At 40.1% G+C, this 16,938-nt stretch overlaps 2 protein-coding genes across 4 annotated transcripts; one reads left to right on the top strand and one right to left on the bottom strand.

The window, feature by feature from the left end:
• The first annotated feature begins 94 nt into the window (after nucleotides 1-94).
• LOC103976194 (zinc finger protein ZAT1-like) lies at nucleotides 95-1,907 on the top strand. The gene has a single exon (XM_009391405.3). It carries the CDS (start codon nucleotides 582-584, stop codon nucleotides 1,485-1,487), a length of 906 nt encoding a protein of 301 aa, XP_009389680.2. The 5' UTR covers nucleotides 95-581; the 3' UTR covers nucleotides 1,488-1,907.
• A 672-nt stretch (nucleotides 1,908-2,579) lies between these two features.
• Nucleotides 2,580-16,583, bottom strand: LOC135608958 (asparagine--tRNA ligase, chloroplastic/mitochondrial-like). Of its 3 annotated transcripts, none has more exons than XM_065102048.1 (16): nucleotides 16,079-16,583; nucleotides 15,568-15,636; nucleotides 14,739-14,849; nucleotides 13,916-14,023; nucleotides 10,669-10,806; nucleotides 9,540-9,617; nucleotides 8,611-8,688; nucleotides 8,430-8,498; nucleotides 8,235-8,331; nucleotides 8,030-8,139; nucleotides 7,787-7,873; nucleotides 6,638-6,733; nucleotides 6,473-6,547; nucleotides 4,365-4,491; nucleotides 3,051-3,172; nucleotides 2,580-2,974 (listed from the first exon to the last, which is right to left on the bottom strand). In XM_065102048.1, the coding sequence occupies exons 1-15, from the start codon at nucleotides 16,517-16,519 to the stop codon at nucleotides 3,057-3,059; spliced, it is 1,800 nt and encodes a 599-aa protein (XP_064958120.1). In that variant the 5' UTR covers nucleotides 16,520-16,583; the 3' UTR covers nucleotides 2,580-2,974; nucleotides 3,051-3,056. The 3 variants fall into 3 exon arrangements, with proteins under 3 accessions (XP_064958120.1, XP_064958123.1, XP_064958113.1); XM_065102051.1 differs by having other exon boundaries at nucleotides 2,580-2,958; nucleotides 8,030-8,113; nucleotides 8,257-8,331; nucleotides 16,079-16,581; XM_065102041.1 differs by having other exon boundaries at nucleotides 2,818-2,958; nucleotides 16,079-16,582.
• Between the last annotated feature and the right edge of the window lie 355 nt (nucleotides 16,584-16,938).

The following is a 16,938-nucleotide window of genomic DNA, read 5'->3' on the forward strand; positions in this document are numbered from 1 at the left end:
TATTGTGTGTGTGACAGATTCTTTCACTTGTGATCACTTCAAAGAAAGCCCTCCCCTACCACACACACCACTGGCATTGCATTTGGCCTCTTTCCTTCCTTCGGTGTATGACTTCTTTTGTATGGGGAAATGAGGTCTGTGTTGTGCTCTTCATATGATTCCCCCACCTTTTCTAATGTTATCAGCTGTAGACATCAGTTGGGATGAAGACCTCAAGCACCTGAGTTGAGTACCAAACACATGAGGGAGGGTATAAAGATGCATGAGTTTAGGAATAAGCCTTTCCGAAACGCTTATATATTCCCTCTGCCCTGCTTTAATTAGAGAAACAGCCTCTTACTTAACCCTTTGCCTTTGTCTCTCTCTCTCTCTCTCTCTCTCTCTCTCTCTAAATGCTTCCCATAATTCTTCTCTCTGGTTCATGTGGAGCTGTGTAATCTTTTGGTGGAGGAATGCTTGTCGCCTACTTAATATTAAGATAAGAAAAGCTTTCACGCTTCCAAAGACGTCTCTTCCTACTCCTTCCGCACTCATCTTTTCCTCTGCTTCTCTTGGTTTGGTTGCTCTTTTGTTTGCTTCGTATGGAGAAGCACAAGTGTCGCATATGCTTCCGCCGCTTCCCCAGCGGTCGCGCTCTCGGCGGCCACATGCGCTCTCACGTAAGCTCTGCCACCCCTCCGCCCAAGCTCCATGGCCATCACTGCCCCGCCGGCTACGCGGTGGCGGAGGGGGAAGAGGAGGGGAAGCTTACCGAACAAGCTTCCTGTGGCCTCAGGGTGAAGGGTCGGAAGAGGTCCCGCCTCGAGGACCCGGAGTCTTCCTCCGCCTTCGCCGCCGTCGGGTCCACCTACGCTGTCGTCGAGGACGGCGAGAGCGAGACCGACGCCAATCACCGTTGCCGATCCAAGCGAGCCCGCCACGCTTACTCGCGTCCGGAGCCGGCGAGCTCGGCATCGGATGTCACGACGGAGGAGGACGTCGCACTCTGCCTCATGATGCTCTCACGCGACTCCTGGACCAGCGGCGATGTGGAGGAGGGAAATGTCCGTCGGATCACCTCCCGTTCGCGGCCGCCGCGGAGGAGGCGAAGCAGGTACCAGTGCGGGAAGTGCAAGAAAGTGTTTCGGTCGTGCCAAGCGCTAGGCGGCCACCGGGCGAGCCGCCACAACCACAAGCCGAAGAGCTGTATGCCGGCCGTCGGACAGCGGACCGAAGGCGACGACGACTTCGAGGCCGATGCGGATGCCAAGGTCTACGAGTGCCCCTTCTGCCTCAGAGTCTTCGCCTCCGGCCAGGCTCTCGGCGGCCACAAGCGATCACACTTAACATCCTCCGCCGCCACCACCATGACTACCACAAGCGATCACGCCAAATTCAACCGTGCTCTCGGAGTAATTGATCTCAACTTGCCTGCGCCGGCGGATGACGATGTGGCTCTGTCTGCTGCTTCGGACACAGAGTTCATCGTCAACCACACAGCGAGCTGAGATTTCATTCTTCATGCATCCCAACTCCGGAGCTGTACATGAAGCAAATAGTTATAGTTAGTTCGAGGTTACATATGAATTTTAGAGGAAACAAAATCAACTTTTTTTTTTTTAATGTAGAAATAATGGTTTGGTGATTCATTTTGTTAACCTATGACTTCCTCTTACTCTAGAATAAACATGTTAATTTACTGCTGCTTAGTTTCCAGTTCTTCTTGCTGAATGATTCTTCCTGCCTTTCGACTCGCCGCTTGCAAAGCTCTTTCTTTACCTTCATCTCTCCAGCCGAGCTGAGCTGAGGTTGCCACGTCTCCGCTTCCTTCGGCCCTTTGCGCCGCACCGGTGACGTACTTGACGGGCACATCCTCGTTTTCCACATGATTAGGTAAGTGAGCAGTGTTACCACTGTCGAAGTGGTGTCGCCCTGTCATGTTGGCACCACATTAACATCAGCAAGCAAGGTCAAACATTTGAATCGATCGGCGTTCAACTCATGGGGTGCTTCGCAGGAGTGATCTGTTCTTTTACCTCAAGCCTTGTGCCTAATTATTCAGGGGTAGGTACTGTCTCTGATCCATCGAGACAATGGAGGACAACAGTGGCACGTCCAATGATGGTGGACCTTTAATTGCATGCATGACTGGCTCTCGCTCCTGGAACCCTCGATTGCTTCAGGAGGTCTGGCGGATGGTTCGTCCGATCTGCACTGGACGGCTGTGATGCGATGTACGACATCGAGATCTCTTTAGTTCCAAGTTACTGCTTACCTGCCATGAGATTGGTACCCATCAGCGGAGCCACAGTTGGCACCGATGAATAAGCCATAATTGGATAGAAAGGCATTCACGAAGCTTACTTTTCTTTGTATGCTTCTTGTGGATGTCGAGCGGCCTGTCCAGCTGACACCCATCTACTGTAGATTTGTAAGGAAAATGAGAGAACAACATTGTCTCATGAGGCTGTAAAGAGCCTGTAAACAGACACAAAAAGGCACTTGGCATGCGCTTGCAACAAGATTTAGACAGCCTGACATAATGAGGGTGCTTCCTGAGAGGCAGACCAGCAATTTGACAAGTTTTGGCTCAAGAAACATGAAGATACAAATACAGATATAGGTTTGTTCTTTGACTATTTGGAATGACAATTTACAGTTATCCTCTGATAAATATTACATCTTAAAAGGAAGGAAATGGAAGTCCTGTTCATCAATACAAAAATACTTTCTTATCTGTTTAAGACTTTCCCATTGTGATTGACTGCACCAAATGGAGCGGGTTGCATGTGCGCCCTATCGCTGCCTCCGGTCACAAGGTAAAGCATAAAGGGTAGAAGAACTATTGCTCTTTATTAGAAACATTGAAGTCCACTGACCCTCCCTTTCTCAACCGAAATCACGGCAACAAGCTTTCAGTCCCATTGCTGCAAACTTGGAATCTCCTTTCATTTCGGTAATGAATGATAGATATATGGCCTGTAACGTGAGTTATCTGCTAAATTGTATGGCTGCTATCTGCTAAATTTCGATAAGGGTTAAAAGGGATAATATTAATAGGCACTACTCACGGTTCATTAAAAATCTGCAGAGCCAGGAGAGCGTGGGAAAGGAATGGCATCCCTTATGTTCTCAATCCCAGTTGCAAACTGCACGAGCCTCTCAAATCCCAGACCAAATCCAGCATGTGGAACTGAAACAAGAAGGGGAAAGCAAGAATTATTAACTCTATCTGTTAAAAACTGAATAAACTTTCAAACGGAGGTCATAATTAAAATTCAAACAAAAAAGGTGAGTTTCACATATACGGATTCTCAACGGTTTGCAATGGCTAGGAGTTTGTTACATAGGGGTGGTGGGATGCATTATAAGGTATATCATCTGATGAATTAGAGGTTCAAACCAAATTAATATCAAGTTGATCAAACTGTAACAAAGATAGGGATAATAATTCATCTAACTTAATAGATTTTTTGGCCATCCACGTTATAAATACTATAAAGCATAAAACTTAAAAATGGTTGTCACCTCCATGACACGTAATGTCATATGCTAGCACATAAACTGATACATAATCTTCAGCTTAGAAATAGATGTATAGGGAGCATTAACCCAACATTTGATAGTGGTTAGGAGTGAAGTAATGTGTTAAAACTAAGAGCTTCAAAATTGTTTGTCGATCAGATGGGAAATGGAAAAAGCTTCTTTCTGGTGTAATAATTTGTTGATAAAAGGTCCTGTTATATCATAAATTGAAGCTACCTAAGTGAACAATCTCAATGACATTAACAGAGTAGCTGATATTACTGTGACCAGTAACTGGCATTTGCCTCCAGCTATTAACCTAGAAACAGAGTATTTGGAACGAAATCAGATGGATGCCTTTTACGAACAACAACATGGGGTTTTGCATTCCCGATACCAATCAAGTTTTTACTGTTTATGCATGGAACCAGAACAGGAAGGAATTCCTAAAGTTGATTTGTACAAGTCAGTGTGGTTCAAGAATAGATTTCCCAGACTTGATCTTGTTTTGTGCCTAGTAATCAAGAGGAAATATTTTACTTAAGGTAAGTTGGTGGAGAAGTGTCGACTGCAAAGTTCAAAATGCCTTTTGCATCAAATAACCAACCATTTATTCTTCGTATGCCCTCTTGCTACAGTTATATGGGAAGAGCTGTTGGTGTCTAGCAGAAAACATAGGCAATTGAGCAGGAGACTGTTTTGTTCTCAAAGCAAAGCTTTGATGCACAATACATGGAAGCTTTCGCTGACTGTCATAGTTTATTACTTGTAGCTGGAGAGAGAGTTTACTTTTAAGGGAAAGCAGATGATTGAATACAGAAACCAACAGTAGTTTAATATACAAGCAAGAGTTTCCCAACCTGACCCAAAACGTCGAAGATCAAGATACCACCAGTAGCTATCCTTGCTAAGCTTTAACTCATCCAAGCGGCTTTCAAGATAATCAAGGCGCTCTTCTCTTTGACTTCCACCAATAAGCTCACCGACCTGATAGATAGGATAAATACAGACTTCACTGTAAATCCATCACCTTCATGATTTCTATAAAGAACAAACATACATGAAATTAAAGCATCTCACAGTTATGTAGTGCAAAAGTGTAGGCAACATGCAAATTGAATGATGTATAAAGCCACAGGCTGTAGATCTACATACAACATATTTATGTGCCTTTATTTTAGCATGGTATAGCATATATGTAGCACACCTTTTGGTATAACAGTATCAAAGCTGGTGTCCAGCTCGCCAATGTTCATGTCTGATCAATTGATGATCAGCCTTTTTGATATCATATAACATGTTCGTGTCTGATCTTTGATGATCAGCCTTTTTGATATCGTATAACACTACGCCAAAACAAAAACTATGTTGATGTCGAAAATGCCATTTCTATTTAATGTTTATTTTAATAAATTATGAAGCTTCCAAGAATTCTTCAGATATCTAATCTATTGATACCTCGTTGGTCACTGAGTCACATTGACAAAAACAGATTAGCAATAAGTTCACAACAGAGACATGACCCTCCTTTTTGAAACATATATCTTCATACATTGAATTCTATGAAATTATATGAGAAGTGCAAGCAGAGAACCTAAACTTTTCACAACAGAGAGTAGCAAATTACACTTGGGGTACATGCAAGTGTTAACATATTAAGAACTCTTGAAAAAAATATGAAATTGCAAAGAATAGAATATTTTGAGACCTTCTGAAGCAAATATTATGGACTTGAGAGTTAATTATTTTGCATACGAGGATCACAATAGGCTTTATATGTTCTTAATACACGTGGCATAATTGTGCATCAAAAGAAATTCCCATCTTCACACTCGAAAGTAACATCATCACCAGGTTGCATTATATATAACATGTGAAGAGCAATAGATAAGTGGTAAAAAATCACATCGACACTACAAGTGCATGATCAAGGTGCACGTATAAAGCATAAACAAGTTTAGTACACAATGATCTGAGATTTCAGACCAAAACTCAGCTTAAATTATCATGCTAAGTCATACTGATTACGCTGATCATACTGTACCACTAAGTGTCAAAGGAGTATTAATACACCCTTGGCACTTTTGCTGGCTTGTACTGATCAGAAAAAGGCCAGTACATAACATGTGTACTAATACCAATCCACTAAGGAACCAGTTTTAGATTGATCCAGAAAAGACTATTGAAGAAGGATGGACATAAGCGGATTGACAAGATAGGTTGTGATGCTGCACCAGCAGGTGATGTCAAAATAACCAATAGTGTGGCATGGTTAATTGGAGCCATGATGATAGGAGGAATAGAAGGAGTGGGCAAGGAAAGTTCTTTAACGATTCATGCCTACAGGGCATGTATCAGCAGAGATGATTGTCATTTTTGGGGGTGAGGGGAAAAGTTATAAAAGGATTAATGAGTGAATTGACAACAAAGCTAGTCATGCTGTCCTAGCAGATGATGGCACAATAGTGGCCAATAGTGAGGCAAGGTTAACTGGCACCATGATGATAGGAGGAACGAAAGGAGAGAGCAAGCGAAGTATTTATCAAATCATGCCTACAGGATATGCACCAACTAAGACAGTTCAGTGCAGCTGGCATATGAAATCCTTGACTTAGGCTTAACAAGACTATATTGGCTTTACCTCCCTTAAATGTTGCAAGTCGATATAAGTTCTAAAGTAAATTGAGCTAACTTCCTTATAATTTTTAATGCTCAGTACACCTTTATTATATAACATCAATATCAAATTTGTCCATTATCCTTGGAATTTAAAGTGGCATTCTAAATTGTATCAACTGTATATGCATGCGCTCAAGGATATCAAATTGACTCTTTTATAAAGGCATATGTGCAGTTTCATGCATTACTCAGAGGATTTGTCAGTAATTTCATGCTCTTACAATCTCAAAAAGATGAACCTGGATCTCAAGCTCAAGTACATAGAACATCAGCTATAGAAATGTCTTACCCTGGGAACCAGCAGATCCATAGCAGCAACTGTCTTCCCATCATCATTTTGACGCATATAGAATGCTTTAATTTCCTAAAGGATGAAAGTAAAGGGGGAAAAAGGAGATTAGTTGCCAAATTTCATCTTGACATGCAGACATGAGAGGCCCGATTTGAGACACACCTTGGGATAATCTCTAATTATCACTGGGCGGCCACCAAATGCAATTTCGGTGATGTATCTTTCATGCTCGCTTTGCAGGTCCAAACCCCATTTTACCTATCGAAGTTAAAGAAAACATGAATTGCCAGACTTTTCAGATAAAAAGATCATGATGTATCTAGAGAAGCAGAAGTAGACACTAGATAATAGATACTGTCATTAACTTTTACATACCAGATTTATAAGATATTTACACACTATTTGTCAAAGTTATCCACTTAAAATTATACAAAAGCACTGAAACTTTTCTGTATATTATTGAATGTGAATGAGACATAATATCATCCTAAAATTATAATTGGGTTAAAGAAAAGAACCTCACTGTAGTAGAAATAAGATTTGACACAAAAATATCGCTGGAGAAGCTTTTTTATAGATAATTCAACAGTGCTGAGGCTTGATCATCTAAAAACAATCATGACTAATTAAAACAAGCCGACTGATGAACTTGATGTCAGTATATGCTAATGTTATGTGCTTGTAGAGCTATTATCATGGAACATGGAATATAGTAAGATAGGTCAACTAGACAACCTCCAATGCTTTGTTCTTGTTATAAATACAATAACTGATCATTATGCCAAGCATTTGCAGAGGTCCAAAAGGTTGTTTCTTATCAATGACTGAACAAGTAAGCAAAGATGGTGGCCATGAAATCATCTTGATTGTAATGTGTTATACCGAAGAATATTTATTCTTTTACTTCGCAGAACTATTCATACATAGATCAGCAGCTATAAACTTATAAAGTCAAAGTGCAGAATCTAAACTAATCCATTTCACAGAATAACAAGATATGACAAAATATGAGTGGGAATAAAAAATTTTGGTTCAACCAGCATATAGAAGAAAACTGAAGTTCTTTTTCACAAGATAAATAATTCAATTGTTTTCATGTGCAAAATAAATTGTCAGAATAATGATGTCAACTTGCATAACCATAAATGATAAGGAATTATTGCAAATCGTAATATAAAGCAAAGCTATGAAAAGATCAAAAGATATATGTTAAGAAAGACTCATGGATGTTATATTATAGCCATTTAAACCAAATGGCATTTCTCACCAACAATACAATATGCTAGAGAAAATTTTATAGGGATACGTTACCGGGAATTCAAATTTCCTTTTAGATTTAAGAAGTAGTTTAACAGCATCAGAATATGTCAACTGAATGAAATCTTTCTCGACCACATCCTGCCAAATGTTGAAAGAGAAGAAGCAGAAAAAATAGTAGATTAGATGAAAAATTCCATGTGGAATTCTATGATGTTAATTAAATACAAAACGAAAAGGAAAATAATATGTGCTCTTATTATAAAAAAAAACAAAAGGGTAAGACAGAGAGTATACTTTCAATCTATTAATAATTCCTTTCTCAATCCATGTGTTAAAAAAATCCATGTCTTCTTTACAATTCTCAAGAATATACTTCACCTGCAAAATGGATATAGAATGGCATACTACAGATGAACATAAGGAACAAGAAAAGGCAATGTTTAAGCTTGTTGCAGACAAAAATAACACAGGCTATAGTATAAATAGAAAGCAGATTTACTGGATTTGAAGAAGAAACCTACTACATACTGGAGATATGCAGTAGCACAGGCCATGTCATCGTTCAGGTCCGCAAAGGCAAGTTCAGGTTCAATCATCTGGGTTTACGAAAAAAAATAAAGTTCAGAAATTCTATATGGAAATATGTAAATAATTATGAGGCTTGCACATGATCAAAACAAGGTGCTTCAAGTACCCAAAATTCAGCCAAATGTCTTGCAGTGTTTGAATTTTCAGCTCTGAAAGTAGGACCGAATGTGTACACCTAAGCAATCAAGACCATTCACAAACAATGATGTACAAAGCATCATAGAACCTGATCATGTAATTGCAACTCAAGCATGTTATCAAGGTACTATGGAGGAAGGAACTACTACATCAGAGAGAGCAGAAGCATATGTCTCAGCATTGAGTTGGCCAGAAACTGTCAAAAATGCCGGTTTCCCAAAGAAATCCTGGCAGCAAAAGAAGAAAACCCATTAGTGCCAGATTTTAAGGAATACAAGAACAATTGTATTTGCATATGCCAAAAAAGAAAGCCCACCCTTAGGCTTTGTTCAGGAGTACAATATCTCCAGTCAAACTCAGGGCCACTCGGTCCCTTTGTGTTGCTGTTATAAAATCTTCTCATGTCTTCTTCTATTTCTTCTTGAACTACTAATAATCTGAATAAACTCTTAACTCTTAAGAAGTTATCTGTTCCCTTAGGACATGTTCATTCCACCTTAAGAGTTTTGTCCAATTTATTCTCAAGCAGTTCTATGATTAATTGTTCATAAGACATCCATCAAAGAAATTCCACATGGAAAAACAAATATATGATATGCCCACACAACTATCGAATGAATATTGAGGTGACAAGCATGCATAATTGTTTGCTCATTCAATGAGTCAAAAGAGAATCTGTTATTAACTGTTCAAACACACAAGAAACCAATAGGAAAAACCATATCATAAGTTTTTTCGGTAATGTAGCATGCAATAAGGAAATGTAAAGTTTTTCCAGTTATAGAGCAGCATACAATAAGGCTCCTATATGAAAACAGATAAGCCAGAAAAAAACCCACAAGAATCATGACTTGTATGACCTTTTTCAGTTTTCATTAGAATATTATTTCAATTTGAAGGAAATGTGGGGCCAATAAGCCTGTGTACAGAAATAACTGCTTCTTTACTGTCACTATATTACAATATGAAGGGCTTATTAGAATAAAAACTATATTCTGCTTGCTCATTATTTGCAGCAAACTTGTATAAACAAAGAATAGATTATTTGATATCTCAGCCAAGCTAAGAGGACAATAACCTGTGACCAATCAACATTCCCTTCCATGGTAGTGGGGATGCTATTGAGTGGACAATCACTTTCTCCAGCATTTGATATCTGCCAAAGTAACATCATCAAAGTTAATATAATAAAATAAAATATTTAAACATTTTCACTATCAACACATCAAAGTGAAGAACTCAAAAAGGCTAGTCTCCCTCCTTTTTAACTACATTTTTTATGTCGTATCAAAGAAGCTTTAGGCAAGGAATTAGGCACTCATGAAATCCTGATAGATATTTGACAGGTTAAAAGCATATCCCTTACATGTCTTAAGCATAGACTAACTTCAATTGCCTCAAAGAAAAAAGCACATACAAGCTTGAAGTAAGTAAAAGACCAATATTTATAGAATAAAAGGTATCAAATGAAAAAGAAAGTAGACATAAATTATAGCAGAAACCAATATGTTTCCACCTTTTTCAGCCACATCAGATGAAACAGATTGAGCCACTGCAGGCCCGATAACCAGAACTAGGTCTCTGAAACTAGTTATAGGTGCAGGGCCTGTGGACCCTTACAAATGCCTACCAGATGGCTGATCTATGCCTTTAGAAATGGGCTCTTCTGTCCCATACAGTAAAATGATCAGCTTAAAGAACAGAAACAGCCTTTATAACAAAAGACCAGTCCAGTCCTTTGCCTCATTTCATCACCCTTTCTCTGCCTCTTGGGTGGCAGTGAGAAAAGGAGAAGAGACAGCACAGTAATCAGGTTAAGGGGAGAAAGATCAGAGGAAGGGAGAGAGAAATGGGGGAAGAAGGCAAGAGGTAGAGGAGAGATCAACCCCATCAAATCATGGGACTCAGTGCCAGGGGTCCTTCTTGACACATGTGATGCGGAAGCATATAGCAACCAAGAGGGAGGCAGAAATGTGGAGTCCACACCTAGAAGTCTGTTTCAACATTGAATGAGGCTCCTGGTCTTCTTTTTTTTCTTTCTTTCTTTTCTTTCCTGTTCCAGCAGCACACTGGTAAATGGCCAATTACAAAGGAAAAGATACGAGGATGAAAATAGTAGCCATTCAGACAGCAAGTCCTAAATACGTAGATTCGTTCCTAATGATTTGCTTAAAACTTAAAAGTAATGATATTTATTTTCAACATACCAATGTTGTCACGCAGAATTGTTCCCCAGCTCCTTCACAATCTGAAGCAGTGATAATGGGACTCGAGATCCAAACAAATCCATTTTCCTGAAAAAACTTGTGTGTTGCATACGCCAATGCATTCCTCACCCTAGTGACCTAAACAAGTATCCACAAACAAAGTAAACCCATTTTTGGGGTTTAACAATGAACAGTTACAAAAATGTCTTTCTCTTGCTTGGTACTAAATAAAAAAAAGAGCAAGGATTTGTTGATACCACTATGAAGAAACCCAAAATCAATAACAGCTCAAACATGTATAAAATGGAGATACATGTAGAAACTGAAGATAAAGAATCCAAACTAATTATGTGCCATAAGATGGCAAGTAAAATGAAAAACAACATGAGAAAACCCAAAAAGCATATTTCATCTTAGGTATTTATTGACGATTGCATACTAACAGCTAGGTATTTGATATTATATAGCTAAAAGCCTAAAACAACATGAAAACAGAAGACATCTGGCAAAATTAATTTCACCTACAAATCATCCCTTATAAACATACTTATTTGTGGGCAAAGGATCTTGACGGATTTTGCATGCACTAAACAAGGAACTTCTGGGTTGTCAGTTTTAAATTGCTATACCTTCTCCAATCAATCATTACCAAGGTTCCCAAGTATGGCTCCTCAAAAACTGCTTTACAGGAATAATCAACTGCTAGAATATCACTGTCAGGAGAGTATACTGAATTGCAAAGATTTGAAGTTTTTATGGCCCATTAAAATAGGTACTCAATTGTTATAGAGCAGACCAGACTTGACTTGAACTGTGCCCCCAAGTCAATCAAGCAAAGACTCAGTCAACTCTAGAAGATGGGGCCCAGGAGGTGCCATGGCATGCACACAATAGATTAATAATGTTAGAAACTGTGTTGATTCATATGAGATAAAAAAGGAAGAGAATCCATAGGGTTCTATGAATACTAGGAAGCAAGGCAGAAGTTCATCTTATTTAGAAAAAGAAGGAAGAACAAACCGGACAAGGATCTGACCCAACAGATAAACAAAGGAATCTTATTTAACAGGGACTTACAGCCCCTTTTTGGCAGCAGATTTCCCAATCCCTAAGAGCTAGTCTCCCTAATCCCTAAGAACTGACTAGGTTAATAAGCCAAGTGTCTTTTTCATTATTTCAGCTTTTTATTTATACTGTAGATAGAGCAATATAATAATTTTGAGCTTCAGTATGTATCTAGATTCAATGAACCAAATTTGTTTAGTGGCAAGGCAAAGAAGATGGAAAAAGGAAGGACTGTTCAGTTCATGTTACTGTGATATAAGCAGTAACCTAAGCAGGAACAATACAATTGATTTTTTTTTATAACAAGTCCTTCTCAGTGTAAGTTTCTACAGTTTTCTATATTTAGATAGGGTAGTCCATCTTGAGTTTGTATAAAGTTATTATATAAGAATTTCTTTACAACTTCTATAAGTTTTCTTGGCCATTGGCAAGAACTTCTTTATACAACTTCAGAGATCCTTGAGGATCATATGACATATATTTGGAACAACTCTTAAATGAATTGCATGGAAATGACTCTTCACCCACCAAAGAAGATCGCTTCTAATGTAAGAAATTAAATTTATAAATAACCTTATTGAGGGCTAAGTACGGATTACCCCCTGTAGTTAGATACCTTTAGCATTCCGGTTCCTACACTTTAAAAAGTTACATTGGCATCTTTATAATTAAGGAAGTAAAACATCTAAGCTCATTTACCCTAACGCCGTCAGTTTTACTAACGGAAACACTAAAACAAAAGACAAAAAGGTAATTTTAACGTTCCAGTTGATGATGGCAGACGACAGCACCGCAGGTGGATGAGGAGAGCGGCGACAAGAGGTGAAGGCCACTCTGCATGCGTCGACACCGACACAATTACCGAGCAGCGAAAGGATCGTGGACGAGACGACAGCTCTCCCCACGGCCGTCTGCAACCGATCCAGGAGCTGGAAGAGGAGCGCAGCGGCATCAACCGCGACGGAGGCCATGTCGATGATCCTCCGGCTCCAGCACAAGAAAGTCGAGGTCCAAATGTAGACGTGCTGGTTCAAGCGCTTCGCCAAGGAGAAGATGGCACACAACCATCGAGAGATCGTTGCCCTCAAGGACCTCCTCCTGAAGTATGATGAGACCATTCTCTCCCTCTCCTACAAGGTTAAAAACCTACTGCCACTGTCTCTTTAGCTCCGACATTAGTGTTTCTGATGCCCTTGCATCCGAGCCAGAGTCTCCAGATGAGGCCATCACTATCGATGCCCAATTTGACTTCTCATGTCAACAACCACTGCACGACTAGCAAGAGATCGCCGACATCTCTTGCTGATCGTGTAGTGGTGGCCGGCATAAGAAGTCGAATTGAGCATCGATAGTGGTGACCTCATCTAGAGACTCTGGCTCAAATGCAGGGGCATTAGAAACACCAATGCCGGAGCTGAAGAGGCGATGGCAGTAGGTTTTTGACCTCGTAGGATACGGAGAGAATAGTCTCGTCATCCTTCAGGAGGAGGTACTCGAGGGCGACGATCTCTTGCTGGTCGTGTGCCATCTTCTCCTCGTCGAAGCGCTTGAACTAGTGCGCCTCCATCTAGACCTCGACCTTCTCACGTTGGAGCCAGAGGATCATCGACATGGCCTCTGTCGCGGTTGACGCCGCCGCGCTCCTCTCTTTCTTAACTCCATGCGCAGCTCCTGGATCGATTGCAAGTGGTCGTAGATGGCCTTAGGGAGAGTCGCCACCTCGTCTGCTCCTTTAGCCACTTGGCAATTATGTCGGCGTCGACGCATGGAGAGCGGCCCTCGTCTCTTGCCGTCGCTCTCCTCATGCACAATAACCATCCGCAGCCCCCCAACAATGCCGTCATTCACCACCACCAACTAGAAAGTTAAATTTACCTTTTTGTCGTTTGTTTTCGCTGGTAAATGGACCTAGATGTTTCACTTTCGTAACTATAAGGATGCTAATGTAACTTTTTAAAGTCTAAGGATCAGGATTCTAAAGATAGTTAACTACAAGGGAAATATATAATTAGCCTCCTTATTGAAGCATCAAGATAAGATTCCTACAGAATAAGATAATACCATAATTACATAAATAACAAAAATTAATATAATACTGCACTTAAAACATCATGATGATGTGCCCATATGCAAGTGATAAAACTGTTGAAATATAATAAAAAAGAAAGAAGCACGTTCATACTGCACCAAATGTATTTGTTCGGGGACGGAGATGAGCTATGGTTCTCAAAAATTCTCTAGTTGCTCTCTTTTTCTGGATTGGATAAGCTGATGGATCACTTTTCCCTATCTGTGCCAAGAAGGAAACAAGAGAAATGCAAATGAAGCCAACGAAATAGAGAAAGTTAAGCATGAAAATTCTGTTTGCAATTCCAGGTTTAAGGTACCACACCATTCTATAAATCACAAATTTGATCCAGGGATAGAACACACTATCATGCATAACATTTTATGCTTGTTTAAGATGCTGTCAGTAAATCTCAGTATACATGGCAGAAGGTATTCTAACCCTCATGGACATGTGTCAGTACTCAGTAGAAATCTTTCTAAAAATAAATCTTCCTATACTAAGACCCTAAGGCTACCTCAGGATATTTTACCACATGAGAAGAAGCTTTCTAAAAATAAATCCTTCTATAATAAATAAAAACACCCAGAAAGGAATGATAAGTTCCACATATTAACATGGATACCCACTAAAAAAGGTCTTACTAGGCTAGCAAATACCGGTTTACTTTTTGTCGTTCTTTAACATGGAGTCATTTGTACCACTGAATTTGTACAATCTTTTATATGCTCTGAGAAGTACAACTTCACTCCCTCTTTCCTCTTATTTTTACTTTTGCCTGAAAATAACTGAATGTACAAGCTTGATTTGCCTGCCCAAAATTTTTAAATGAGAAAATCCAGTGCTACAATTACAAGAATTTTAATTACAAGTCTTTGCCTTAGCTAATATTATTTTAATATTTCACAAAAGAAAGCTTTAACATAGGTTCACTTACCAAGATAAGTGTTGCCACCTTTAGCTCCACCTTTTGCTTGGATCCTTGGCTGCTAACTACAGTGCCTTCTATTAGTACAGAAGTCCCAGTTGTGATAAAACCTGATTCCACCTGACAACAAAACCAGAAATATACAACTTTTCCAATATATAAGTCAAAAGAAGAAGAATAAAACATCTAGCAAGCAGTGCACCTTCAAAATTACTGAACAATATGATTTCAGAACTGCAAGATAAATGTTTGGAATAAGTTGTTCCATCTAGTCAGCATGAAGACAGTTACTTCCAGGAGTAGTTTAGCCATGACATATGTCAAGGTATAAGTACAAAGGCAACACACGTATTCCTAGTCTCTAATGACACATTGACAATGTCAAGTTTCATTTTCTTTAGCAGGGCCAAGTATACAATTTTTCAGATGGTCTTAATAATTAACAAAAATCACAGGGGAAGACACTCTCCCCCTATTAATTATCCAGAAAAGCACATCCCAGATCATAAGGGACTAATGCAGGACAAATAAAATGGTGACTCGGAAACTAAAAATTGAAAAATAAAGTGCACCTGAGAAATTCATCTACGGTCAAAATTTTGACATGGCAATTGATTGCAATGATCAGGATTTTGTATTGCCTTTACAATGTTATTATTTACTAGAATGATGGTATGACATTCAACTTTGTTAAATATTTCTAATTTCTCTCTAAAATAAGTATCAAGAGAATAGTGAATCACAGTAAGAAAGTGTCTCCATTAAAAGTCACCATCTGACATACTTGAGAAATTCTAATTACATAAACCAGGAAATATTAAATTAGAAGAAAATATACCAGATCGTAGCCTTCGGCGTCAGAACTCATCACACATTGCATGTTGGATAAACAGGAACCATCATTTATCTGCAATTAAGGTAAAATGAATTAATACTTGGACCATTGATTCACAAGGAGACAAACAGCATCATGCATTCCCACTAGGTATTATCGGATCATGCATCCATACCAGAATTAGTTTACATTTGATAACAATGTTATATATGTGGAAAAGACTACTTAACAAATCAAACATCAAGACATTGACCGGGCACCCGAAGATGATGCAAGATTGTTGATGTCTGGCTCATGTTATACCATGACAATGGTTGCTTGATTAAGATGGCTATGCAAGGACATATGAAGTCACCGAATAGGCAGGTACTCCATAAGAGAGTGGCAGAAAAGAGGTTCCACTTTTTCTAGTAGCTCGAACAAATATTTCTAATGGTGTTCTTCGGGTCCAAAGAGGACAACTTCGAGAAACAACTCTCTCAAATCAAAAAGCCTAATGGAGTAACGTATTCACCTCAATGAACGTCACCGTGCTCTGAACCCGACAAGTCCGGATCCAGCCCCTGACCACCAGCACCTCCCCCAGCCGGTCCATCCCCTCATCGGGTCCGCCCTTCACGTCGGCGATCCTCAGGCGCTTCCGGAACTCACGGACCTTCTCCCCAGCCTCCGTCGTGGCAACCTTCTCGCAGGCCTCAGCGTCGGCTGAGACCGCCGCGCTACAGAATCGCCTCCATCTGGAGCCAAGAACGTCGGCGGGAGGATCGACAGCGGGAGGGCGGCCGAAGGGCTGCGGCGGAGGGGGCGGATAATTGGGTCGGATGGTTCTTGAATTGGCGGCGGCCGCGATAGGGTTTCCCGGGCGGCGCAGGAGGAGGAGGCGGGCGGCCGATCGGGGGCGGCGGAGGAGGGAGGACGAGGCGGCAGGGGCGAGGGACGCCGCTGCGGCCATCATCCTTAGATGCTTCGCTCTATGGACCCTGACACGACTCCGCTATCCTCTGCCAGTGGCTCTCCCTCGACTACCCCTCTCTGTGGTTTTATAAGGGCTTCCGGTCCAATTTACTTGGACCGGAGACCGTGCACGGTCTAAATGGAATAAATACATTATATATATATAACACATAAATCTTTATTGAGATTATTATTATGCTCATTGGGAAAGATTATTTTTGATGCAATATTACGCTGACTTCATGTTCATTGTCATTGTGAGCTTTTCATTGGTTCTCTTCTTGTTTGTGAGCAAATCCCATGAAGCTTCATGAGATCACAAACATCTACTCGTGTTCATTGACATTGCAACCTTTTTCTTGTTCAAAAGATTGTGTGTTCAGAATTTGTTTGTCTTCAACCTTGTTTGACTGTATCATT

Source organism: Musa acuminata, chromosome BXJ1-2 (assembly GCF_036884655.1).
Source record: "Musa acuminata AAA Group cultivar baxijiao chromosome BXJ1-2, Cavendish_Baxijiao_AAA, whole genome shotgun sequence".
Classification (NCBI taxonomy): domain Eukaryota; kingdom Viridiplantae; phylum Streptophyta; class Magnoliopsida; order Zingiberales; family Musaceae; genus Musa; species Musa acuminata.

Coding starts and splice junctions, on each gene's coding strand:
- LOC103976194 (XM_009391405.3), top strand. CDS start 582: ATGGAGAAGCACAAGTGTCGCATATGCTTCCGCCGCTTCCCCAGCGGT.
- LOC135608958 (XM_065102048.1), bottom strand. CDS start 16,519: ATGATGGCCGCAGCGGCGTCCCTCGCCCCTGCCGCCTCGTCCTCCCTC. Junction 9,618..10,668: donor AATTCTGCGTGACAACATTG/GTATGTTGAAAA, acceptor TTACTTTGGCAG/ATATCAAATGCTGGAGAAAG. Junction 8,499..8,610: donor ATGCTTCTGCTCTCTCTGAT/GTAGTAGTTCCT, acceptor TTGATTGCTTAG/GTGTACACATTCGGTCCTAC.